This window comes from Silurus aristotelis, assembly GCF_946808225.1.
Source record: "Silurus aristotelis genome assembly, chromosome: 1".
NCBI classification, from domain to species: Eukaryota; Metazoa; Chordata; class Actinopteri; order Siluriformes; family Siluridae; genus Silurus; species Silurus aristotelis.
In genome coordinates this window covers 19,581,648-19,606,647 of record NC_139574.1, presented here as the reverse complement: position 1 = coordinate 19,606,647, position 25,000 = coordinate 19,581,648, and the positions used below count along the sequence as shown (strand labels likewise).

Sequence of the window (25,000 nt, the reverse complement as noted above, 5' to 3'; positions counted from 1 at the left end):
TATCATTTCTTCTCAGTCGTGTGTGTAGTCTACATTTCGTCGTTACTGATTAAATGGTCTATAAAGAGAAAGCGGTGGATAAAAGCTTTACAGCAGTTTCCTGGGCCTCCTGGTCACTGGCTTCTTGGACACGTTACACAGGTAGGAGTAAATATAAAGCGTTTCCTTTCAGTATAAAATGTTCAAGAAGATTTAATGCCAGTTTGGTAAACAGAGTGTAAATTATTCCCTTATTGCTAACATGCCAAAGTTCAAGCATGCATGTGAAAAATATAGTTGTGGACAACAGTAGCCTGTGTGTAGACATATAATGTGCAGTAAAGTTCCTAAGTATTTAAACAGTCAACGATTTGAAACTAGAACATTGTAAATGGCATTGCATTAGTTTTTGGAAATGAATCTGACAATTGTTATTCCCTGGTTGTGTATGTTAATCCTTAAAGGTTCTGTGTAGGGCTTTAGTCCACTAAGCGTGTACCTTCTCGAAGAATCTAAAGAATCGTGAGGGAATCTTTTGATTATATGAGTGTTGGAAATAAAATTATACATTGTACTTTATTGCTTTGAATATTTAACATTGTCTGTTATTTTGCAGTTTAAGCAGGATGGAACAGATTTGCAGAAAATACCCAAATGGGGAGAGGAATATCCCTTTGCCTTTCCAGTGCAGTTTAGCCCAGACAATATATTTCTGTTTGTTCATCACCCATCTTATGTAAAGCCCATTCTGGCAACAACAGGTAAAAATGTGTTTTGTCTATAATTTAATCAAACTAAATCCTAAATATTAAAAATCATGATTTGATTGACTTTATGTCCACAGAAGTATTAGCTGTTTCTTTCTTGTCTTACAGGACCAAAGGATGAGTTTGGATATAGATTTCTTATCCCTTGGATAGGTAAAGTTTTTAGAAGAGATTTACATTTATGTATAGGAGAATTACTACCGTATTTTTCTGACTATAAGCCGCTACTTTTTTCCCACGTTTTGAACCCCGCGACTTAAACAATGAAGCGGCTAATTTATGGATTTTTCCTGAATTTTTCCCGGCTTCACAAACTTCAAGCCAAAAAACTGGGCGACATAACATTAGACCAATGAAATTTCCGAACGGAAACGATAAAACGCACCTCACCTGTGTTGCACGGCATCGGGAGAAAAAATTTCCACTGGTGGTGATTTTTAAACGCACGACGATGCCAAAAGAAAAACAAAAATAGTTGTGATAGGAAGGAGGAAGACAGTGAACAATGACTTTCTTGGTAGGCTACTGTTTAGATACAAGCCGTTGTAACGAGTTGAGTCTGGGTGAAGGGATAGCTTGCTAACTCCCGTTGCAACAGAAATCATAAAAGCACAGACAGGTTTCCAAAACGCTTGCTTTTTTTATTTTTCTTGGCAACAGCATTACGTGTTAGTCAAAGAAACTTAGAAATGAGCATCAGAAAATAATAAGGACATATTCTTCGGCCTTGCACACATGCAGTAAAACCGGAAAAAAACTGCCGGCAGGCTATTCCCAAAATGCCGCTCTGCTCTTAAAGGCAGCATATTTCACCTGTTACACCGTGTAACAGACACTGTCTTTCGTTAAAGCCTGTGTAAAGTTCATTACATCAACATTGTAATTCTGCAGTAATGAAATTTGGCATTTGTACTTCGGACAGCTAAACTGTTTTTTTTGTTGTTTTTTTTTAGGAGAAGGTTTACTTGTTACTGCTGGAGACAAATGGTTTCGCCACAGACGACTCCTCACACCAGGCTTCCATTATGATATCCTAAAGCCTTATGTAAACCTAATGGCAGATTCAGCCAAAGTAATGCTGGTGAGTTCATTCTAGTTTAGACTTTTACCCTGTCTGATGTGTGCAACCATTGTTTTCTAATAATCTCTCTTTCCTAAAGGACAAGTGGGAAGTGTATGCAAGAACAGGACAGACCTTTGAACTTTTTGAGCATGTTAGTTTGATGACACTGGACAGCATAATGAAGTGTGCATTTAGTTACCAGAGCAACTGTCAGACAGTGAGGTGAGTTACATGCAAAAAACATGACTGAGCATTCTTAATGTGTATGTAGGTCAAGTAGTACAAAAACACCAATCTCCTTTCTGCAGGTTGAACCAATACATAAAAGCAGTGTATGAACTGTGCAACCTGGTGAATCTACGGTTTCGCGTCTTTCCATATCACAATGACATCATCTTTCACATGAGTCCACATGGCTACAGATACAGAAAAGCATGCAAAATTGCACATGACCATACAGGTATATGTGACTGGAATTGGGTGGACTGTTGAAGGCCATTTTGAATGTAACTTATTCAAATCTCACATTTTTGTCCTTGCAGATGAAGTCATAAGACGGAGAAGAGACATTTTAATTAACAAGAAGAAACAGGGTGAAGCTCGAAAGAAGAGATATTTGGACTTTCTGGATATTCTACTATGTGCTCGTGTATGCTATTAATAAGACCATTTTGATTCACTTACCACTGATGAGCAAGTCGTTAGTATGTACTCAGCTGTTTTCTGACAGTACTCAGTTATTTTGAATGCTTGGAAATATAGAATCTTTTTCTAGCTTTTTGTAGTCACAGAAACCTTTTCCCAGTTATTTTTTATACCTCTGTAATAATTGTGGTTAATGATTTTAGCATGTTTTATTCATGTGCTTTATCATAAATAGTAAATATATGTTGTATGTAAACTTTAGGATGAGCAGCAACAGGGTTTGTCAGATGAAGGCATTCGTGCAGAGGTGGACACTTTTATGTTTGAGGGACATGATACTACTGCCAGTGGTATCTCCTGGATCTTCTACAGCATGGCCTGCAATCCTGAACATCAGCAGAAGTGCAGAGAGGAGATTCAGCAAGTGCTGATGGGCAAGGATACTATTGCGTGGTACAGTTATTATAATTATGATAGTGTTAAGCTGATAAACAGGGAATACGTAATATTTATAGATGATATAGATAGTCTGGAATGAGTTCTTCCTTTTACTGAGCTGATCAAGCAAATTCTTTGTTTGCTTATTTGAGTCTCTAACCAGCTGTGTGGATTTTAGGGAGGACCTCAGTAAAATACCTTACACCACAATGTGCATAAAGGAATCCCTCCGTATGTACCCTCCTGTTCCAGGAATTGGACGAATGTTGAGCAAACCTATTACTTTTTTTGATGGAAGAACAGCTCCTGCAGGTAAGTTTTTACTGTTCATGATAAGTTGGCCTCCTAGAGCTAAAACAAGAGAAATGCAGCTTTGTAGACATGTTTTGTAGATTACACTGAGTTTGCAGATGACAATGATCTTACATCATTTAACAATAATTACATCATGGTTATAAATGCTTTAAATTCATGCATGTAGATTTACAAATCGTAAGCATGTTCACAATATATACTGTGTATTTTAGAATTTGTGTATTTTAGAATTTTTTTCACAAGTTGAAATTAAAAGATTTTTAAAAGTTGTATTTAATGTGAAACGGTTTGTAAATAATATTTTCTAAATAGGATTTAATTAATATAAAGACTTTTTACAGTTTAAAAAACTGTAAGTTTTCATATTCTTTCCTGTTACTGCAACATAATTTTTGTTGATCCAGCTCAATTTAATTATACAATCCTTTTTAGCAATAAAGTTGTAATCACTTTATATATCCTTTATGTAAGAGATAATCTGCAAAAAATATTAACTGTTATTTTTAAAAAAAAAAATTTTATGAGAATTCAGTCCTAAGTGTTTGTAGTACATTTGTGAGAAAGTTCTAGCTGATTGAACATTTTGTTTGATCTCTTCTATAGGTCTGACTATTGGAATCAGTATTTATGGAATTCATTACAATCCTACAGTTTGGAAGAATCCAAAGGTATAAAATCTTAGCTTGACATGTAAAAATCTGTCCCTGCACAAGAAGGGTGTTAGAAAAATCTAGCCTTCATGTTCATCTTCCACTTGTAAAATTAGATAAATGATTTAAGTCCAATACTTTACCACAAAAAAATATTTTACAGGTGTTTGATCCACTGAGATTTTTACCGGAGAACACTGCTAAGAGATCACCACATGCCTTCGTGCCTTTCTCAGCTGGACCAAGGTTTGTATTTCTTGGAGTTTTCATTGAATTCGTGTGATTGTTTTTATCAGTTAGAATCAGCATTTAGACACTTCTGATAAAGAATTCTAGTTTTACATCCAACATCAACTCTAGCAAAGTGTATCAGTTTATCCTATATGTAAATAATTATCACCACCAACATGAATAGTCATGTTCCATTAGTTACACAAAATGACTGTCATAGTTGATAAGTTAATAAGTTAGTTACAATGACACTTTTTTATAATCCCACTCTTGATATCACCCAAATGAGAATTGGTTCCCCTTTTGAGTCTGGTTCCTCTCAAGGTTTCTTCCTCATAACATCTAAGGGAGTTTTTCCTTGCCACAGTTGCCATGGCTGCTCATTAGGGATAAATACACACCATTCACCTTAACCCTTAAAATTCTGTAAAGCTGCTTTGAGACAAAGTCTGTTGTGAAAAGTGCTATAGAAATAAAATTGACTTGACTTGACTTTTACTAATGAAAACCATTTACAGCTTCTCTGTATATAAGGGCCATCTTCAAAGTTTAATCCTGTTTCTTCAGATGTAAATTTCACTGGACCCTGTATATTAAAATTGATGATCTGAGATAATAATGTTTATGCTGCACACGATCCAGTTTGGCATATACAAGTTCAAATTTATAGCTTTTAACAATGGACATTGTCTCAAAGCAGCTTTACAGAACTTAAGAATTAAAGGGAATCATGTGTATTTATCTCTGATGAGCAGCCTCGGCCGACTGTGGCAAGAAAAAACTCCCTTAGATGTTATGAGGAAGAAACCTTGAGAGAAACGAGACTCAAAAGGGGAACCCATCCTCATTTGGGTGACATCAAGAGTGTGATTATAAATCTTAAAACAATACAAAACGCTGCAGAGTGAAAACTACCATAAGCACCGGAGTGTGAAATTATGAGTAATGTTTTTTCTACAGTCTTCTACAGTCAGTTAATGTTGTGGAACCAGTAACTACAAAGCAACTCATAAATAGCTTAACATCTGAGATCATCTTAGACCCAACACCAACTCATCCATGCCAAAACCTTTAAATGTTCAAAGGAGTCCAATGTCAAAACTCTACATAAAGTGGGATCCAGCTGGTGCTGGCAGATAATTCGGGATGTTTTCCAGGGGGTTGGCATAAAAAATATCACTTGTGGCAGTTAGAAAAGACAAAATGTAACTGGTATATCTTTACAAATGTTACATCTTAATCTGTAAATATTTTCCAGCCAGAGTGTGCGTTGGAACATGTCGTCTCGGTCTCTGCTCAGTCTTCTGCTATTCTTTATAATTTAACATTGCCTTTTAAACAATCATTAACTTTAGGATATTTAAACACTCTTATTATTTTATACTTTATAACAAAACCAATTCAGTAAACTGTTTATTTCCATTGCTTATATTCTGTTTATAATATCATCTTTGTTCAATGTAGGAACTGCATTGGCCAGAACTTTGCTTTGAATGAGATGAAAGTGGTCGTGGCTCTGACACTGAGGAAGTATGTTCTAATCAAAGATCCAGATCATACTCCAAAGATGATCCCTCGACTAGTGCTCAGATCTCTCAATGGCATTCACCTCAAGATCAAATTAGTGGAAAATTAACTTTGAGAAGATGTAAATAGTACTGAAAAAAAAGTATAATATTTTTCACAATATACAATAATAAACAAATGAAAGTCATATAAAAATTTATCATACAAATAGTAAGTGGTAATAATTCTAATTACTATTAAGATTTTATGCATCTTTTTCTACAATTAATGATAGAAAAAGATGCATAAAAATAATTGTTGATCATTTCAACGTTTCATTTTGAAATCGCTTGTCTGTAAAAGCAACATGTGTGTATTGTTACGTGTATTGTTGTTTTTGTCTGCACATCAAGCACAAAATCAGAAACACAATAAAATTGTGTTATTGTTATAAAAAAACAATACATGATGTAGCACTCCTGTCATTCATCAACAAGAATCTGTGACTGTTATGGACACAGACTCACTAAAAGAGCACTTACCACAGTTAACACTATATGTAGTAAAACCTAATCATACACTGGCAAATCAGTGTTGCAAAAAGCTGCTTTAATTAACTTTGTTAATACTGAAAAGAGGAAGGCCAAGGAGGAGGTTTATGGTTGTGGTGAGAGAAGACATGCAGGTAGATGGTGTGAAAGAGGCAGATGTAGAGGACAGAGTGGTATGGAGACAGATGATCCACTGTGGCGACCCCTAATGGGAGCAGCCAAAAGAAGAAGAAGAAGAAGAATTAACTTTGTTAATACTAAACTGATTCATTGAGAGCATTTCTGGCAGTTATACTGCTATTCGCAGGTTTACTTTGATGTGCCCCTAACTGGAAACAGCACTGGATATGTTCTTTGGATCTGGATCTCGTCATGTGGTGTGGGACAAAAAGATAACATTCTATCATTACTCATTCACTTACTTGTTTTTGTACTAATTTATTTCATGATTACTATTTTTTTTTGATATTTTTGTTCCTCTATATTAATGCTGGGGCCAGTAAATGCATTAAATCCCAACTATTTCCAAGAGCTCCATAATCATACTCAATAATCAGTGCACTTAGCAAAAGCATAGCTAATAGCTAAAATGAACTAACTAACTTGCTCGGTTAACTAATTAGCATTGTGGCTATCCTCTGGGTTCATTCATTACCAGACATTTGCTTGTAATGTGTTTCTTCCCAATCATACAAACAATGGACAATTGAAGACCATTTTTGTACGAAGGATTATTGGTTGGGAAACTAAAATCTTTTCCATCAAATTTGCATTGTTTTTATTATGAGTTTCAGTTTTTTTAATTATGTTGTTTAATTATGTATATTATGTCTACAGTTTACTTTCATAAAGTGTTTGTCTGAAGGCCCCATTAATTGCCACCTTTGTCTTTTTGCCCCTTCAGGAAGATATTCTTATTTACAAATATAAGCTTTATCTTTTCATTATGTTTTAAGAATTTTGCTGTACTTGAACAGTAATTCTACTATGATCTTGTCATGTTTAATAAAACTTTAGAGTTCCATTAAACTTTATACCCAAAAGTGAAACCCTGTATTTGAGGTTCTACAGATAAACTTGTAGAGTTCCCATACAGTGACAAGTTACAGTGCTCTTTAAGGTTCCAATTTTAATCTTTTTTATATTCGCATGTTTGTATAAGTTCAAGAGTTCAGTTTGTTGTTGTAGGGAACAGCTGTCCCTCTCGCTCTCTCTCTCTCTCTCTCTCTCTCTCTCTCTCTCTCTCTCTCTCTCTCTCTCTCTCTCTCTCTCGTATATATGTTTGGAGCTCGCTCACATTAACAACAGTAGATTGTCTGTAGACTAAGACGGGGCTAAAGATGGAGCTCCTGAGCTTTTTTTCTAAACTAACACAGTTAAACTTTGAAGGATTTCGCTTCTATCATTTCTTTACAGTCGTGTGTGTAGTCTACATTTCGTCGTTACTTATTAAATGGTCTATAAAGAGAAAGCGGTGGATGAGAGCTTTACAGCAGTTTCCTGGGCCTCCTGGTCACTGGCTTCTCGGACACGTTACACAGGTAGGAGTAAATATGAAGCGTTTCCTTTCAGTATAAAATGATGATCAGAAGATTTTATGTCACTTTGGTAAACAGAGTGTAACTTAATCCACTATAACTAACATGCCAAAGTTCAGATTTCACACATGCACATTATAGATTCTTTCTACTTCACTGAATTATGTGCGAACTGAAAAGCTGCACAATGAGCTCTAGCCTAAAATTGCAGAAATCAATTCCTTACCCACTTCTCTTGTCCAGAGATTCAGGGTGAAAAATACAAGCTTTTGTCTATTCAGTTTATTGAGTTACAACTAGTATTTCACCTAAATGTTTGCATGCTCTCACAAACAACACATTGTGTAATAAACTGAATGTTAGGCCTTTGTATTGTTAAGCATGTCATATATACACAATAGCAAATTGTGCACAAATTGCAGTGCGTACATTCTGACAAGTGAAATCTGCTGCGCTACACTATTCTTAGAAAGTTATTCCGTAAAGGTTTTATGTACAATTCTATAGGCAGCAAGGTAATTTTTTTATAGTTTTCGAGGGGATATAAAGACGACCTGCTTCAAATTTCTTGCCATTGATATTTGTTCAAGTTCGGCTGTGTTTTTTTGCAGTTTAAGCAGGATGGAACTGATTTGCAGAAGATACCTGACTGGGGAGAGGAATATCCCTTTGCATTTCCGATGCAGTTTAGCCCAGACCGTATATATCTTTTTGTCCATCACCCATCTTATGTCAAGCCCATTCTTGCAACAACAGGTGCAAATATTGTTTGCCTTTAATCAATATAAACTATACATTTTATTATTGATTAGTTAGTTCCATTTACCTACCTGGATTTAATGAGAGTGCTGATATTTATTAGAACAGCACTGGACAGTTTATTGTTTGTATCCCTTTACTTGCCTAAGTTTGTGATTTATGATTACAATTTTAAATTAGCAACAGATTGTTACACTTATTACAGGCTATAATATTAGTTTATTGGTTGGCATGGTAAAACACACAATACTCTATCCAGTTATGTTATGCTTAAGTTCAAGAAAAGGAATATCACACTGGCAATTACGCTGTTATAATGAATATCAGCATGGCTGTTATTACCTGCAATCACATGCTCATTTTTATTATAACAGCACTTTCGTTTGTGCAATATTACTTTATTATATTGTTATACTCTGATATTCTTTATTGTTTTTTTTTTTGTTTTACAGGACCAAAGGATGACTTTGCGTATAGATTTCTTATTCCGTGGATAGGTAATGTTTTATACAAGATTTTCAGTTATAGTTACAATATTGATATGGTGTGGAATTAGACTGTACAGGAGTCACCAATTATTGGATTACTAGGCAATTCAGTACTACTAGTGAATTATTAACAGTGTTACTGCTATTAACAGGTATTGTAACTTTACTAAAATGTTGATCCAAAATTAATGCTGCTGAATGGGGTGCGTTTAATACAAACAAGTCTTGTCCTTCTTGTCATTTATTTGTTTGACTGATATACTATTACAGTATACTTCAAAATGTCGAGGAAGCTATTGAGGAAAAAGCATTTTAGACTTTTGACTTTTCTGTGGCCTTTACCTCGTTTGGATTAATTTGTTCATTTTCAAAATAAATAAGGATTCCATATAAATCCTCTTAATGACCTCTCATTATATTTCATTAATGAGACTCTAAGACAGATGCACAAATGTAAATAAAGACATACAAATGGACACATGAATTGACCATTGGCAAAAACAGTAGATTCAAATGTACAGAAGGTCCTTGAGTTCCCAAAAATTAACATTCCCATCAACATATCTGTATGAAAAATGAGAAGAAATCAAGAAAATGACCTTGACCTTTAGATTAATTTAATCAGTTTATTTGTCTGTTTGTATGCTAATTCCACAAAAATCCTACAAAGTTCAACCACTTATTCTTGATGTATAACTAACAAGAATTTTGGAAAAATGCACAAAGACAACCCAAAGACATAAATCTTTTACACAATGAACATATATAAGTAATCATTTATCAAAATTAGCATTTGTACTTCAGACATCTAAACTATATTTTTTTCCAGGAGAAGGTTTACTTGTTAGTGCTGGACAGAAATGGTTTCGCCACAGACGACTCCTCACACCAGGCTTCCATTATGATATCTTAAAGCCTTATGTGAATCTAATGACAGATTCAGCCAATATTATGCTGGTGAGTTAATTTTGGGAGTTTATTTGTGACAGAAAATGTAAATTTTTCAAGTGTGTGATGTGTACAACTAGTGTTTTCTAATAATCTCTCACTCCAAAAGGACAAGTGGGAAGTGTATGCAAGAACAGGACAGACCTTTGAACTTTTTGAGCATGTTAGTCTGATGACACTGGACAGCATAATGAAGTGTGCATTTAGCTGCCAAAGCAGCTGTCAGACAGAGAGGTGAGTTAAAACCTGACTGAACATACTTATGGCAAGTAGTAATAATCACATTATTCTCCTTTCTGCAGGTCCAACCCATACATAAAAGCAGTGTATGAACTCTGTGACCTGGTGAATCTACGGTTCCGTGTCTTTCCATATCAAAATGACATCGTCTTTCACATGAGTCCACATGGCTACAGATACAGAAAAGCATGCAAAATTGCACATGACCATACAGGTATATGTGACTGGAATTGGTTGGACTGTTGGAGGCCTTTATCAATGTAATCTATTAAAATCTGGCATTTTCTATTTGCAGATGAAGTCATAAGACAAAGAAGAGAAATTTTAAATAATAAGAGGAAACATGGAGATTCTATGGAGAAGAGATATTTAGACTTCCTGGATATTCTATTGTGTGCTCGTGTATGTTATAGCCACTGCCTTCTTTTTCTCTTTTATCAACAGAGATGAGTATGCTATAGTATGTTTTACTAAAACTGACTGGCTACATTTTAATTAAAACACTTCAATTGGATGATGTCCTTTTTTGATAAAACTGGCTCTTAAAACAGTACTTCTGGAAACGGTGGCTGAAAGCATTCATGTTCTGCACCATGTAATGTGACCCTCACTCACACAAATTGCTCTAGGTCAGAGGTGCCTAAACTTTTTCTATGAAGGCCCAAAGATCACACTTGATTGAGGGCATTATGCCTAGCAATATAATATAACTGTGTTATATTGAAATGAAAGTTGCCATGGTTTCACTCATTTATGATTTCATATTATTAAAAAATATATATAAATAGAAAGAAAACTAATGCAGTTATATGTTCAATGTTGTAGTTCCATGACACTTATAGTACTATGAGAAACAATACAAACTATATATACAGTTATTTGGTCTCCCTCAACTCTCATGAGAGACATGCTTCTGTTCCTTATTATTCATAAGTTTTTCCAAAAGGCATTTTTTGCCCCTTTTTTTGGTCTTTTTTCATATATGGGATGGTAGACCAGAACAAAGGTCACCACAGGCCAATGTTGACCCGTGGGCTCTAGTTGGGGAGTATCCTATGGTTAGGAGTGGGCCACTGTTTAGACCCGAACACATTTGTAGCTTGACACTAGGAATTTAAAGACAGAATAATGGTTTATATTGATTAGTCCTTAAATTTAATACTTAAGAATTTGCTCCCAGTTTCAGTTGTTTTAAATAATTTAAAGTAAAAGTTTGAAAAGTTTTATTGACTGAAATTGAAGAGAATATGTTTCTTTTGGAGAATTGTATCTTAAATATAGTTTTCATGTTTGTAGCATTCATATAATTTATAGTTTATCTATTAGTGGTTGTAGATTGTACATTATTGTGCCTTATTTAAATACTTCTAACCTTTTTTTTATATGTAAATCACTTTGAGGTTTTTTACTCATGGTATAACATATGGTGAAAAATAATAACCTGGAGAAATTGTTTTTTCTTGTGTAGGATGAGCAGAAACAGGGTTTGTCTGTTGAAGCCATTCGCGAAGAGGTGGACACTTTTATGTTTGAGGGACATGACACTACTGCCAGTGGTATCTCCTGGATCTTCTACAGCATGGCCTGCAATCCTGAACATCAGCAGAAGTGCAGAGAAGAGATCCAAGAAGTGCTGATGGGAAAGGATACTTTTGAGTGGTACAATTATCATTTTGATTATGATGTTATTATGACACTAGACACTAACTTTTATAAGCAAAGTGCTTATAGTTATATATTTTCTAATTCTATTTCAAACTTTATAAATCCCAGAACTTCTGCTTTATTTTTATTGTTCTAGCACCCATTTCTGCCTTTTCTGTAATTTGAGTCTCTAACCAGCTGTGTGGATTGTAGGGAGGACCTCAGTAAAATACCTTACACCACAATGTGCATTAAGGAATCCCTGCGTATGTACCCTCCTGTTCCAGGAATGGGACGGAAGTTGTCCCAGCCAATTACCTTTTTTGATGGAAGAACAGCTCCTGCTGGTAAAAAATCTTCTCATGAATAATTATTTTAGTATTATATGCCATCCCAGAGCTAAGGTCATTCTAACAATGGTGGACAGTAACAAAGTAAATGTAATTCATACTTTACTCAAGTATTTCTGTTTGGTGAACTACATTTCACTACATTTAAAAGTCAAATATCTTTTTAATTAACTACATTTTGCAAAATCAGTCATTCCTTTTTATTTATGAGCAGATTAAAACTTACATGCAGTAAGCCACCAATCAGGGTAGAGCGCAGTGGTGGATTTAGGTGACCAGGGCGGCATCTTTTGTCCAAAGCAAATAACTGTATATCAGTTACGCTGTGTTGCCTGCTATGCTTTTTTGCATAGATCAATAATATTTCATTTAGCTGCATGACAATTTATAGTAAGTAGTTTTTCGTAATTTGTGTAGCAACAAAACACTTACAAGCCTCACTAGTCTAGTTGGATTGTAGTTAGCACTTGTACACTTGTACACTTGTACATTTGGTTACCTTTAATTAAGATGATGACATAAAGGTTTTCTGTGATTGTATTGAAAATGTTCTGAACTGATTTCAGTCAGGGAGAATCTCCAGTGCATCTTAAAAGGTTTATTTAAAAAGCATATATTATAAGGATATAGATGTTGTATGTATCTTATGGCTACAGGTAGCCAAAAAATTTTATGGTTCTTGGTTCTGAGTTTGATAAATTGTGTACAATGATATGTGTATTTAATTGTGTGATAAATGCATTTAGGGTGACATTTATACATGTATAATGCTCTGAGAAATGTATCCAAATTTGTGGACTGCTCTGGGAATACGTCTTACTCATCCAGTGACGGTAGCTGGAGCAAAAAAGAGCTTTTTAAAGTTGAAACTAATCAGTGGGGGAGATGACGGGTCATGGCGTGGTTCATAAATGTAATTGCCACTTAACGGTGTCTACTTTTTTTTAAGTAATTGAAAAGAAGGTTTTAGACTCATGATAATTTTAATGGATATCAATCAGTGTTTAACTCATTAATATCATACTATTAATATATTGGTGTGCTAGAAGGAATATTAGAGTCTTTTCACTTAGACTGAGTTGATTAAGCAAGAGGACAATAGACAGGATGATAATAGGAACATTATAGTCATAATAAATCATAGTACTGTGGATACCTAAGTACATTTGAAGGCAAATACTTTTGTACTTTTACTGGAGTAATATTTTAACTACTGTATCTCTAGTTGTACTTCATCCACCACTGCATTCAAAACACAGGGAACTGTAGCCTTGCAGACATTTTCACATATTAATAAAAGAGTTTGCAAGTGGCTATGATTTAGCCCCATACTAATATTACTTCAGGTTTTCCATTACTTTACTCAGAAATAAGGATGTAAACATATGGACAATACACCATCCTCTTTAATATAAACATGTGCTTATTTATGCAGTAATCTGATCAGCCAATACTCAAGCAGTACCAAAGCACATAAAATAATGAAGGTCAAAAGTTTATTTTCACATCAAACATTAGAATATGGCAGAGTGTGATTTCTGGGACTTTAACCGTTGGTTGTTGATGCTCGATGGGCTGATTTGTGTAAAAGTAAAAAAATAAACTCCTGGGATTTTTATCCATTGTTAATCCATTGTTAATAAGAGCGGTCAGAGGTAAAAGAATAGATTAGTTTACATTTAAGCCAGGAAGTAGATGGTAAATCAAATAATCACTCTTAACATCTCTGGTAGGCAGAAATAAAACATCTCTTCATGCAGAAAACATTGACCCTTGAGGTGGATGACTTACAACAGCAGAATACGAAATCAAGTTCAACTCAGCAGCCATGAACACAAATGTGAGGCAAAGACTCATTCAAACCGAACAATTAAAGAATAGGGAAAATAGTCTGTGCTTTTTTCAGTTTTCAACTGTCGAGTTTGGGTGAGTTTGTGTCCACGACACACTCAAACTTGATTTTGTTGTGCATTCTAATGTACTGTTCCACTCACATTGGTTGTAAAGACATAATTGTATTATAGACATCCTGTCAGTTTAAATGAGCAATCATTCTTATAGAGGTCATATCTTTGACCTGTTATTGTTGCCTGATTGATCTCAATAAGATAAACAAATGTTATGATACATTATAATGCAAACATCTATGGTGAAATTAACAGAGCAATAAAGTATCTCACTACCACTGTGTATTACCTTTATCTTAGAGGTAATCTGGTGAAACATTAACCACTTTGTTTGCTTTACTGTGACCTGCTACATACACCATGGGAATAGCCTAAATCAGTTACAATCCTAAAGAATATGTTAGTTGACCCATAAAGTGTTTTTTTTTTCCTTCAATAGGACTGCTTATTGGAATCAGCATTTATGGAATTCATCACAACCCTACAGTTTGGGAGAATCCAAAGGTATAATCTCATAACCTTATTTATGCACAAGCAGTCTTTAGGTTTAACTTTTATTACTATTTTATTTACTATAAATTTAATTTGACTAAAAGCCTTTTTTTTCTATTTGTAAGCCTAGATAACCCATTTTCTTTATTACATGTCTTTATTACTTTACCCCGTAGAATCAAGTGTGATTATGTTTTACAGGTGTTTGACCCACTGAGATTTCTGCCAGAGAACACTGCTAAGAGATCTCCCCATGCCTTTGTGCCTTTCTCAGCTGGACCAAGGTTTGTATCCACATAAGACAAAATAGGCACTGTAACAGAACAAAGAACATTCGCTTTAACCAGTAACCACAGAAAGCTATTTACAAATGAACAAATACGTTGGTACCCCTAGAAAATAAATAAAAAATAATTGGATTCCACTGAGTCCCCCAACAGAATAATAACCCAAAACATTCAACTTAAAGCCCCCAAGAGCAGCTAAGAACAGAAAACTGGACTATTCTGAAGTAGTCTTTAGTGGATCCTGATCTGAATCATAATGAACATCAATGGAAAAAAAATGGAACATGGAGAGGGCACCCTACAGACCTCAAACAGATTGAGGAGTTTACTCAGGAAGTGGGCCAAACTACCCATTGACAGGTGCAGCAGACTCTAGGGGAGCTATTAAAATCATTTGTTTGCAGTTATTTTCTCTAAAGGTTGTGCAACTAAATATTTGGTTAAGTGTCCCATTATTTGTCTATGCTATTTTCATTATTCAAAATATTAATAAAATAAAAAATAAAGTTAATAAAATAGTCTTTTAAATAGTAAATTAACAATATAGGATGCCACGTACTTACTTTCATACTTAGCTTCAAGTTATTCCAGATTAAATTATAAATTTTTTTCAGTATCAACAAATGTGTCCATGTCAGTCCACCACAGGTGTCCTGTAATAAACTTCTCGTTTTGCAACACGATATGTGTGGCACTGACACAAGCCTTTGAAAATAAAATAATGTAATGCCCTAAAAAATTCCGAATTCTATTCAATTGCTAAAGAAACACAATTAGACAACACGGAATAACTTGACAATCTTGGCTAAGTGAGGTATGTTCAGATATTAATAGTGAAACGTTTTATAAATATATATATATATATATATATATATATATATATATATATATATATATATATATATATATATATATATATATATATATAAATGGGGAGAGAGATAAATTTATTGCCACATCGACATTTGTTGATTTCATTTTTTCATATTATATACAGGAACTGCATTGGCCAGAACTTTGCTTTGAATGAGATGAAAGTGGTCGTGGCTCTGACACTGAGGAAGTATGTTCTCATCAAAGATCTAGATCATACTCCAAAGATGATCCCTCGACTAGTGCTCAGATCTCTCAATGGCATTCACCTCAAGATCAAATTAGTAGAAAATGTTGATGATTTACAGTACTAATAATATGAATACTGTTTTAATTGGCATTCATGAATTTATAATTATACATCTAAATCTTATTCTTAAGACTATGTTAATGGAAAACATTCTGGAAATAACAATATTCATAAAACTACTAATCACTTCTTTTTAATAATTTGTCTAATTAGGAAGATATAAAGTTATTACAAATTCTAACTCCATTTTGAAAGAATTGCTACATTCCTTAATTTGTGGTTTATACATGGAGTAATTTGTATTAACTTGCAGCCACTTTATATTGTATCTTCTTCACCCAGAATGATCCATTTAGCAAAATATATGGTGTCAGTTATTAGACAGCAGGGTATCACTGTAACGTTTAATACATGAATATAAATTGCGCAGCATGGTTTATGCTGCACATCAGGAAAACCAGGAACACAAGATAAAAATAATTAAGGTTTACTGACTGTTTTTTAGATACAAAAGCAAAAAAATACCAGAAAACATTACGTATGTAAAACAAACGAGATTTATGCAAGGTTTTTTTGTAAAAACGATTTTGACGTTCAGTAGGAGGGGACATTATTGTAAAGCTCTTTAAGAACCATTATGTCTCATACGGGCCTTCTGCAATCTAGCGTCTAACATTTGTTTGAAAAATCACTTCCTAGGTCATGCGTTAAATAAACATTTTATATCTCAGACTTTCCCAATGTTTTTACTTTCTAAAGCCTCAACGGAATGCCTTTTAAGGGACTCATATAAAGAGGAAAATATAAGTAAAAATCACAATCTATCCATAAAAACTCCACACTGTCAAGAGACCGCCATTGTCCAGATTAACCAGCAGCTAAAGAAGTAAAGATGGAGTGGGCTTTTTTCCAGGCCAGGCCTCCTTGGCATACTTCTTCTTGCGGGGTTCGCTGAGCCCTTCTGGAGCGTAAGGGCCTGAGACAGGAGTGGGATTGAGTGTAACAGGTGGCAGAGGAGGCCCTGGGGCCAAGTCCACCTCTGGAGCAGGGTTTGGTAGTGGGAGTCCACCCAGCATGGTGCCCCCTGCAGCATGAGCCTCATGGCCGGCAGGTGGAAGATCTCCATAGAGCCCACCTTTCATGGGGAAACTGTGTACATGATGTGCGACTGTGTCCTCAATCCCTAAAACATTTCCACTCTCCATTTTTTTCTTCTGTTAATAGAGCAAGAGGAGAAAAATTAAAGCAGATGGAAGCAAAGGGTTTCTTTTATAATTAAGTTAGACAAACAGTGCTGCGGTTAACCTTACATTTTCAGCTTCTCAACAGCATGCCATTATGTAATGTAATTACTTTTTTCCTCATTTTCTCTGAAGATTTTGAATCATGGTCGATTTTTACTCACTACTGTAACAGTCATTAAAAGCTATTAACACCCATCATTACCACACAGTCAGCACTCTTCTGTATTCTGCTATTCTTGTGAAAACAGCATGCATGAGGTCATAGATTTCCAGTTACTAGCACATAGTGTCACTAGTGAGTAAAGGCTGAGAGAGTATGCTATCCCTCCCTTAGCCAGTTTAGCTTTTTTTTTTTTTTTTTTTTTAAGCTTTGCTATAGTATTTGGCTGACAGCCATGACTGTACCATCACAGTGATAAAAACTATTTCTGAATCAATTTTTGAATGCTTTTGCTATTATTTTCTTATAAATGCATGCTCTAATGTTTTAATCCTGGCCCATCATTGAACAAAACCACGACAGACAAAATACCTTTAAAGGAACAACAGCAGTCTGCACCATGTTTCGAAAGCGTCCAACAGAGGGGTCAACATCCTCTGTTTATTAAAAAAAAAAAAAAATTAAAAAAATAGATTTTTAAAACATTGCCAATAATAACGAATGCATATGGGGGGAGGGAATTGTGCTTGCCTGGATTGATAATCTCCTCATCTTCATTAAAGCTCACTCTGGAACTTTTCCTTCTCCTCTTGGGCCTCTGGATATCCAGATTGCCCTCCTCTATGGTCAGAGTGGAGATGCGCTTATTGTGTGCAGTGTTGAACTCGGTCAAATTCTTCCATGATTCACGGACGTACAAAAGACATGAACACCGTTAAGAAAACCAAATAATAAAACTGAAATAAAAACGGGAAAACACACTAAATCCTGCTTTTTGAAAATAAAAACCACGTCACTATGTGTACCTCTAGCTCCGTTTCCTCCTCAGGAAGTCCCAGCAGACCCTTCAGTTCCTCGTCGTCTCCTGTTTTGTCTCCTGCACTTACATTAGCCTGGCTTTGCGGTTTCTCTCGGATGGTGTACACACGTGTGGAGGCACCAAAAGACATAGTGGAGTCAATAGGAACCTGCTGAGGCTTGTGGGGCTCAAGGCGAATGTGTCCAAGAAACGTGCCATGTGCTGTTGGGTGTGGAGGCAAACAAAGCATCACATGTACAGTGTTAAAATGTCATGCCAATTTAAGACAGGTCATGAATTAATTACTAAATTTTTCTGTTAAGACTTACTGCTGTTGAGGTCAATAAGAAAAAGCCTCTTTAGGTGTTTGTGGTAGACCAGTGCAGCATGGACACGAGAACATGACTGGTGATCAATGGTGAAGTCACAAAGGTCTGGGTTTCTCCCAAACAAGTAGAACTTTTTTTCATCGATGATCAGTTTCTGCAAAGCAACCAAATCTGTAGGTAGCATGTTTTCAAGTACTCGCGTTGAGACAAATGACTAAGTTCTAAAATAAATAGATGCTGCTTTAAAACAGCCAATATTCAGCATGACTCTCATTCAGCACTGACACCTTCAGTATAATATCTTTAACGCTCTGCACACTTGTGTAAATGTTACAAACGTGAAGGTGGCATAAAGGTTCATTTGTCTGCTGTTCACGTACATGCTCAGAAAACTAGCTCAATCTAATCCAATCTGTTTTTTTTAATAATAAGTAGAACCCAAACATCACAGCTTGAAATATTCTTGAACATAAATGACTCAATAAACCAGTGGATCTCCATATTTGTCATGCAGTAAACCCTTTAACTGTAAAGTACATTTCACAGACTTCCCTGAATTCAATCCAACTACTCAAATATTAAGATTATTACTAACACGTGTACACTAAGATTTACGATGAAATTTCAGGAATGCAATTTGACAATTTATTTGCTTATTCCAGATACTGAGCTTTGAATTGTACACAATCAATTCAAGTCACATGGGATAACGACTATAAGAACTCAATATTGAATATAACAACATTGATGCTGGTTGGTTATGTTCATCAGCATCGACACAAAACGTACAAAAAAAAACAAAATTCTGAAGAAGATTTAAACAGAATGTCACAATTGTGTATCCCTGAGTAATAACAGCTGAGGTAATGACTTCCCTCTCAGTGCTTAAATCACAGGGCTGCTTGTTTGTTTTTTATAGCACTATTCTGGACCCGACAGCCATGAACGTGCACCAGTACTAAAATACTACTGGGCAGCAGACAGTCAGGTTAGTATCTAGTGCAGTTTTATCATCAGCAGAAATGCAGGGAACTCTTTACACACACAAAACACGTCGCCCACCTCAATCAGTTTGTCTCCTTTTACCACGTCCAAATGCAGCCCAGGTGGAGGTTTACCTGCCCTACACACACACACACACACACACACACACACACACACACACAATTTAAATTTTAATCTATCTAAAATCAAACTAAATCCGTGGTTTTTGCTGTTAATCTGCAAATATATTAATATTTACAACTATGTGCATAATGTATATAAATACAGTTTTCACAACTTTGTAAATAAATCATACAGTTTTGCTTTTCACATTATCAAATGGGTGTCGACTAGACAGAGCAGAATGAGCAGATAACCAGCGATCCAAACCGAAATGCTCAATAAAACCAGCTCTCAGAAAACGGATCATGTCTGCAATCTCATGCATTATTATTATCCACGCAGAACAGTTTGTCCCGAGGCGTCTTTTAGTGCACGCCTTTAAAATCACCCACAAACATAGACATCTTTGCTAACTTGCTAACCTCAAATAGCATCATGCTAACTAGGTTTGCAAAATACTTCGAAGGCTAACATGCTAAAGCAATCGCTCGACAAACCGTGCAAATAATTAACGACCCTGTCTACGTTTTTCATTACTATTTCATAACTAATAATACCCCTTACCACGAGGGACACTCAAAATTTGGAATATTTGCAAGTATATTGTTTGCCATCATTCATTCCTAAAGCTGCATGGCACTATGGGTAGATTTTCCTAACATGACTTTTTCTTCTTCTGCTCTTTAATTCCAGGCGGATTGTGAGATTAAGGCTCTTTGTAGCGCCCCCTACCTGTCGTGTCGGGACTTCAGGTTGTGTGGGCGGAATACTCCCAAGAATATTCTTGAAAAGCCTTCACAGATTAGAGAGTCAATACATTAGTTTACAGAGTTAACTGCAAAGCGAAAGATTTGTGTGTGTGTGTGTGTGTGTGTGTGTGTGTGTGTGTGTGTGTGTGTGTGTGTGTGTGTGTGTGTGTGTGTGTGTGTGTGTGCAGGTCAGGTTTCTGCCTGCTTCATTTTATGTGTGTGATTTAAATTTTAAACTAAACACAATGTCAGTTCACATTATACAAAGAAAACAAAAATTATAATAACTTGTTTTCAAATTATAGGACTGTGGTGGGACTTGCGATGTTGTATGGTTTAGAGACGGTGGCATTGAGTAAAAGACAGAAGGCGGAGCTGAAGGTAGCAGAGTTGAAGATGTTGAGGTTTTTGTTGGGAGTAATGAGGATAGACAGGATTATGAAACGAGTTTATTGGAGGGACAGGGCATGTAGGACGTTTTGGAGACAATGTGAGGGAGGCTCTATTGAGATGTTTCAACATGTGCAGAGGAGGGACATGGGGTATATTGGTAGGAGAATGCTGAGAATGGAGCCACCAGAAAGGAGGAAAAGAGGAAGGACAAGGAGGAGGTTTATGGATATGGTGAGGGAAGACATGCAGGTAGTTGTTCTGAATGAGGCAGATGTAGAGGACAGGGGGTATGGGGACGGATGATCCGCTGTGGAGACCCCTAATGGGAGCAGCTGAAAGAAGAAGAAGTACTTGTTTTTATATATAGATATTTGACCTTAATGTACTCATTTATATAATTTTAGACATATTAATGTATGTTGGTTTGGAAGGTTTAAATCCTGCCTAATTCTGCTACCACAACATCGGTGGACAAAGTACACAAACCATGTACTTGAGTTAAAGTAGAGATACAGTAGGTCAAATATAACTCCAGTAAAAGTGCTCCCTTTAAACTTTTACTTAAGTAAAAGTACGAACTCATTTGTCTTTAAATGTACTTAAGTATCCACAGTATTATGATTTATGATATGGCTATAATGTCCTATTTCTTTCAACTCAGATTATGTGAAGAGACTCTAATGCTACACATTCAGCAAAGCAATCTATTAATACAATTCTATTTATAAATCAAACACTAATTGATATCTATTAAAATGTAAATTTGAGCCAAAAACCTTCTTTTCAACCGCAAAGAAATCGTTTCAAATAAATAAAGCCATGGGTGTTGTAACAAGTTAGTTGGTTATTTTTCTCGAAATGTTCTGCTTTCTGTTAAACTGATGTTGAACTGCATTTTGGTGATGAGAAGATACACCAAGCAGCAAACAAAAATTCGCTCATAAATACAAAGAATTTCGCAAAATGTAGTTGAGTAAAAAGTAAGATATTTAACTTTAAAATATATTGAAGTTAAAGTAAAAATCTTCCCAAATGGAAATACTTTAGGAAAGTACAGATACGTGAAAAAGCTCTTTGGGCTCAGTAAAGAAATACATTTACTTTGTTACTGTCCCACACTGTACCACAAAAAATAAAATAATAAAATCCTATTTTGCATTCTTCGATGTATTCTAATCAGTAAACCTTGGGTGTATTTAATCTAAATGTAATTATATTAAACTTAAATACATATTGATTTTGAATTAAAATTTTTTTTAAATGTTGTCTACCAGACATGAAATGTAAAATGTGTTTCTTGGACACCATCTTAATATGTAGTAAAGTCTGCTTAGTCTACTTTTATTTTTATATAAAATATTAGAGTATTAGATATTTGATGGCATGAGCAATGAGAAATAAACATATAATGCTACAAATATAATAATAATAATAATAATAATAATAATAATAATAATAATAATAATAATTATTATTATTATTATTATTATTGTTGTTGTTGTTGTTGTTGTTATTATAAGAAGAACAATAAACATATAATGCTACAAATATAATAATAATAATAATAATTATTATTATTATTATTACTATTGTTGTTGTTGTTGTTATTATAAGAAGAACAAGAAGAACAAGAACAAAAACAATAAAATGATGATAACACTACTACTACTAACATCATAGACCTTATCCTCACTAGCACTTTAGACACTGTTGCCCCCATCCGGTTAAAAAAGGTTCGAGAACAAGCACCTGCACCTTGGTATAATAGTCATACGCATGCCCTAAAGAGAACAACACGTAATCTGGAGAGAAAATGGAGGAAAACTAAATTGGAGGTATTTAGAATTGCGTATAAAGACAGTATGCTTAGCTACAGACAGGCGCTAAAAGCTGCTAGAGCTAAACACCTGAGCAAACTCATAGAAAATAACAAAAACAATCCCAGGTTCCTTTTCAGTACAGTCGCTAAATTAACAACAAATCAGGGATCTGAAAAATGTGTTCCATCACAGTTTAGTAGTGAAGACTTTATGAATTTCTTCACTGAAAAAATAGATAACATTCGAAAAACAATTGTGGCAGTTCAACCTCTGACAGCATCTCCCGACACAATCGTACTTACAACCCCACAACTACACTGTTTTACATGTATAGGACAGGAAGAGCTGTATGATGCTATTATGAAAGCTAAATCAACAACATGTCAGTTAGATCCAATTCCCACTAAACTACTGAAGGAAGTGTTATATACAGCTGGTGAGCCTCTTTTAAATATTATTAACTCCTCACTATCGTTAGGTCATGTCCCTAAATCCCTCAAGTTAGCAGTTATTAAGCCCCTCATTAAAAAACCTAATCTGGATCCAAACACGCTATCGAATTACAGACCAATTTCAAATCTCCCATTTATGTCTAAGATTTTAGAAAAGATTGTCGCTGCCCAGTTATGTAACCACTTGCAGGAGAACAATATCTTTGAAGAGTTTCAGTCAGGTTTTAGGCCCCATCATAGCACAGAAACTGCTCTAGTTAAAATCACTAACGACCTGTTTTTAGCTTCAGACCAAGGCTACATCTCCCTATTAGTTTTACTAGATCTTAGTGCTGCGTTCGACACTATAGATCATGATCTTCTCCTCGATCGCTTACAGAATTACATCGGTATTCAGGGACAGGCATTAAGCTGGTTTAAATCCTACCTGTCCAATCGTTACCATTTCGTAGATTTAAATGGAGAGCTATCCAGGATAATGCTAGTAAATTATGGCGTGCCACAAGGGTCAGTTCTGGGACCCCTGCTTTTTACAATATACATGCTTCCATTAGGAAATATTATTAGAAGGCATGGAATTAGCTTCCATTGTTATGCTGATGATACCCAGCTATATATTTCATCCAAACCAGGCGATACAGCTCAATTAGCTCGCATAACTGAGTGTGTTGAAGAAATAAGAGATTGGATGACCCATAACTTTCTGCTATTAAATCCTGATAAAACGGAGATTTTGCTCATCGGCCCAAAAAATAGTACACAGAAGCTCCAGCATCTCAGCCTGCATTTAGACGGTTGTTCTGTAACTACTAGTTCAACGGTAAAAGACCTGGGAGTTATTTTAGACAGCAACTTATCTTTTAAAAATCACATCAATCAAGTTACAAAAACAGCCTTCTTTCACCTTAGAAATATTTCTAAGCTAAGAAATATGTTATCTATATCTGATGCAGAGAAGCTCGTCCATGCGTTTATGACCTCTAGAATAGACTACTGTAATGCATTACTAGGTGGATGTCCTGCATCATTAATAAACAAGCTTCAGTTAGTTCAGAATGCAGCAGCAAGAGTTCTTACTAGGTCAAGAAAATACGATCATATAACCCTAATCTTATCGTCCCTACATTGGCTTCCTATTAAGTTTCGAATAGACTACAAACTACTGCTACTCACTTTTAAAGCACTAAATGGTTTGGCTCCCATGTATCTATCCAGTCTCTTAACACGCTACAATCCGTCACGCTCCCTGAGATCTCAAAACTCTGGGCTTCTAGTAGTTCCTAGAATAGCAAAGTCCACTAAAGGCGGTAGAGCATTTTCACATTTAGCTCCTAAACTCTGGAATAGTCTTCCTGACAGTGTTCGGGGTTCAGATACACTCTCCCAGTTTAAGTGCAGATTAAAAACATATCTTTTTAGCAAAGCCTACACATAACACACATCACACACATCACATCACAACCTTGTGCTCCAGAATATATGATCACATGCACATTATCAACTTGTGCTGTTAATATCATGAACAGCAGCTACGCTAATTCCTCTCCACTGCTTCTCTTTCTCTCCCCATCCCGAGGCTTCCTGAGGTTTGGCCAGCTCCAGTCACGTCCCACCTCGTGAAGATTATGGACCTATGGATGATCATGGAGAAGTAGATGCCGAGTGTTTAAAGGCCCTGGCATGGAGAAGCTGATGCTGGATCTATGATGATCACAAATTGTTCTGTATTGTTGAAAGATTTATGACCAAACTTTTGATGTCACCCATATGAGGATGGGTTCCCCTTTGAGTCTGGTTCCTCTCAAGGTTTCTTCCTCATATCATCTAAGGGAGTTTTTCCTTGCCACTGTCGCCACGGCTTGCTCATCAGGGACAAACGCACACCATTCACCTTCACTGTTGTTTTCTGTAAAGCTGCTTTGAGACAATGTCTGTTGTGAAAAGCGCTATACAAATAAACTTGACTTGACTTGACTTGACTACTACTACTACTACTACTACTACTAATAATAATAATAATAATAAT

The 25,000-nt window shown here is 35.4% G+C and overlaps 3 protein-coding genes across 5 annotated transcripts in view; 2 read left to right on the top strand and 1 right to left on the bottom strand.

Moving 5' to 3' along the window:
• The window catches only part of LOC310731117 (cytochrome P450 4A12A-like), a 6,196-nt gene extending 386 nt beyond the window's left edge, over window positions 1-5,810 (top strand). The window contains exons 1-12 of one of the 3 annotated variants that reach the window (XM_083550511.1): window positions 1-141; window positions 596-740; window positions 855-899; window positions 1,700-1,827; window positions 1,907-2,031; window positions 2,118-2,269; window positions 2,352-2,458; window positions 2,717-2,907; window positions 3,071-3,204; window positions 3,811-3,875; window positions 4,021-4,103; window positions 5,553-5,810. The exon at window positions 1-141 is cut by the window's left edge and continues 377 nt beyond it. In XM_083550511.1, coding sequence (XP_083406637.1) covers window positions 1-141; window positions 596-740; window positions 855-899; window positions 1,700-1,827; window positions 1,907-2,031; window positions 2,118-2,269; window positions 2,352-2,458; window positions 2,717-2,907; window positions 3,071-3,204; window positions 3,811-3,875; window positions 4,021-4,103; window positions 5,553-5,724 — 1,488 coding nt within the window. In that variant the 3' untranslated portion in view covers window positions 5,725-5,810. Of the gene's footprint in view, window positions 142-595; window positions 741-854; window positions 900-1,699; window positions 1,828-1,906; window positions 2,032-2,117; window positions 2,270-2,351; window positions 2,514-2,716; window positions 2,908-3,070; window positions 3,205-3,810; window positions 3,876-4,020; window positions 4,104-5,552 lie in introns of those variants that run through there. The other 2 variants (XM_083550512.1, XM_083550513.1) reach the window with 2 other exon arrangements.
• Window positions 5,811-7,413: 1,603 nt separating this feature from the next.
• On the top strand, window positions 7,414-16,651 carry LOC310731128 (cytochrome P450 4A7-like). Its single transcript, XM_083550542.1, has 12 exons — window positions 7,414-7,686; window positions 8,295-8,439; window positions 8,895-8,939; window positions 9,760-9,887; window positions 9,988-10,112; window positions 10,181-10,332; window positions 10,414-10,520; window positions 11,587-11,777; window positions 11,976-12,109; window positions 14,459-14,523; window positions 14,713-14,795; window positions 15,796-16,651. The coding sequence occupies exons 1-12, from the start codon at window positions 7,486-7,488 to the stop codon at window positions 15,983-15,985; spliced, it is 1,566 nt and encodes a 521-aa protein (XP_083406668.1). The 5' UTR covers window positions 7,414-7,485; the 3' UTR covers window positions 15,986-16,651.
• On the bottom strand, window positions 16,393-20,258 carry ppp1r8b (protein phosphatase 1, regulatory subunit 8b). The gene is made up of 7 exons (XM_083550554.1): window positions 20,125-20,258; window positions 19,516-19,576; window positions 18,454-18,607; window positions 18,132-18,346; window positions 17,857-18,001; window positions 17,698-17,762; window positions 16,393-17,135 (listed from the first exon to the last, which is right to left on the bottom strand). Exons 1-7 carry the CDS (start codon window positions 20,175-20,177, stop codon window positions 16,800-16,802), a joined length of 1,029 nt encoding a protein of 342 aa, XP_083406680.1. The 5' UTR covers window positions 20,178-20,258; the 3' UTR covers window positions 16,393-16,799.
• Between the last annotated feature and the right edge of the window lie 4,742 nt (window positions 20,259-25,000).

Bases quoted from the DNA above. Each gene is read 5' to 3' on its own strand.
- LOC310731128 (XM_083550542.1), top strand. From the start codon at position 7,486: ATGGAGCTCCTGAGCTTTTTTTCTAAACTAACACAGTTAAACTTTGAA. The intron at 8,440-8,894 runs GTGCAAATATTG...TTTGTTTTACAG, and splicing joins GCCCATTCTTGCAACAACAG to GACCAAAGGATGACTTTGCG. The intron at 14,524-14,712 runs GTATAATCTCAT...TATGTTTTACAG, and splicing joins CAGTTTGGGAGAATCCAAAG to GTGTTTGACCCACTGAGATT.
- ppp1r8b (XM_083550554.1), bottom strand. From the start codon at position 20,177: ATGATGGCAAACAATATACTTGCAAATATTCCAAATTTTGAGTGTCCC. The intron at 18,002-18,131 runs GTACACATAGTG...GAATCATGGAAG, and splicing joins AGGAGGAAACGGAGCTAGAG to AATTTGACCGAGTTCAACAC. The intron at 17,136-17,697 runs GTATTTTGTCTG...CTCTATTAACAG, and splicing joins CTGCTGTTGTTCCTTTAAAG to AAGAAAAAAATGGAGAGTGG.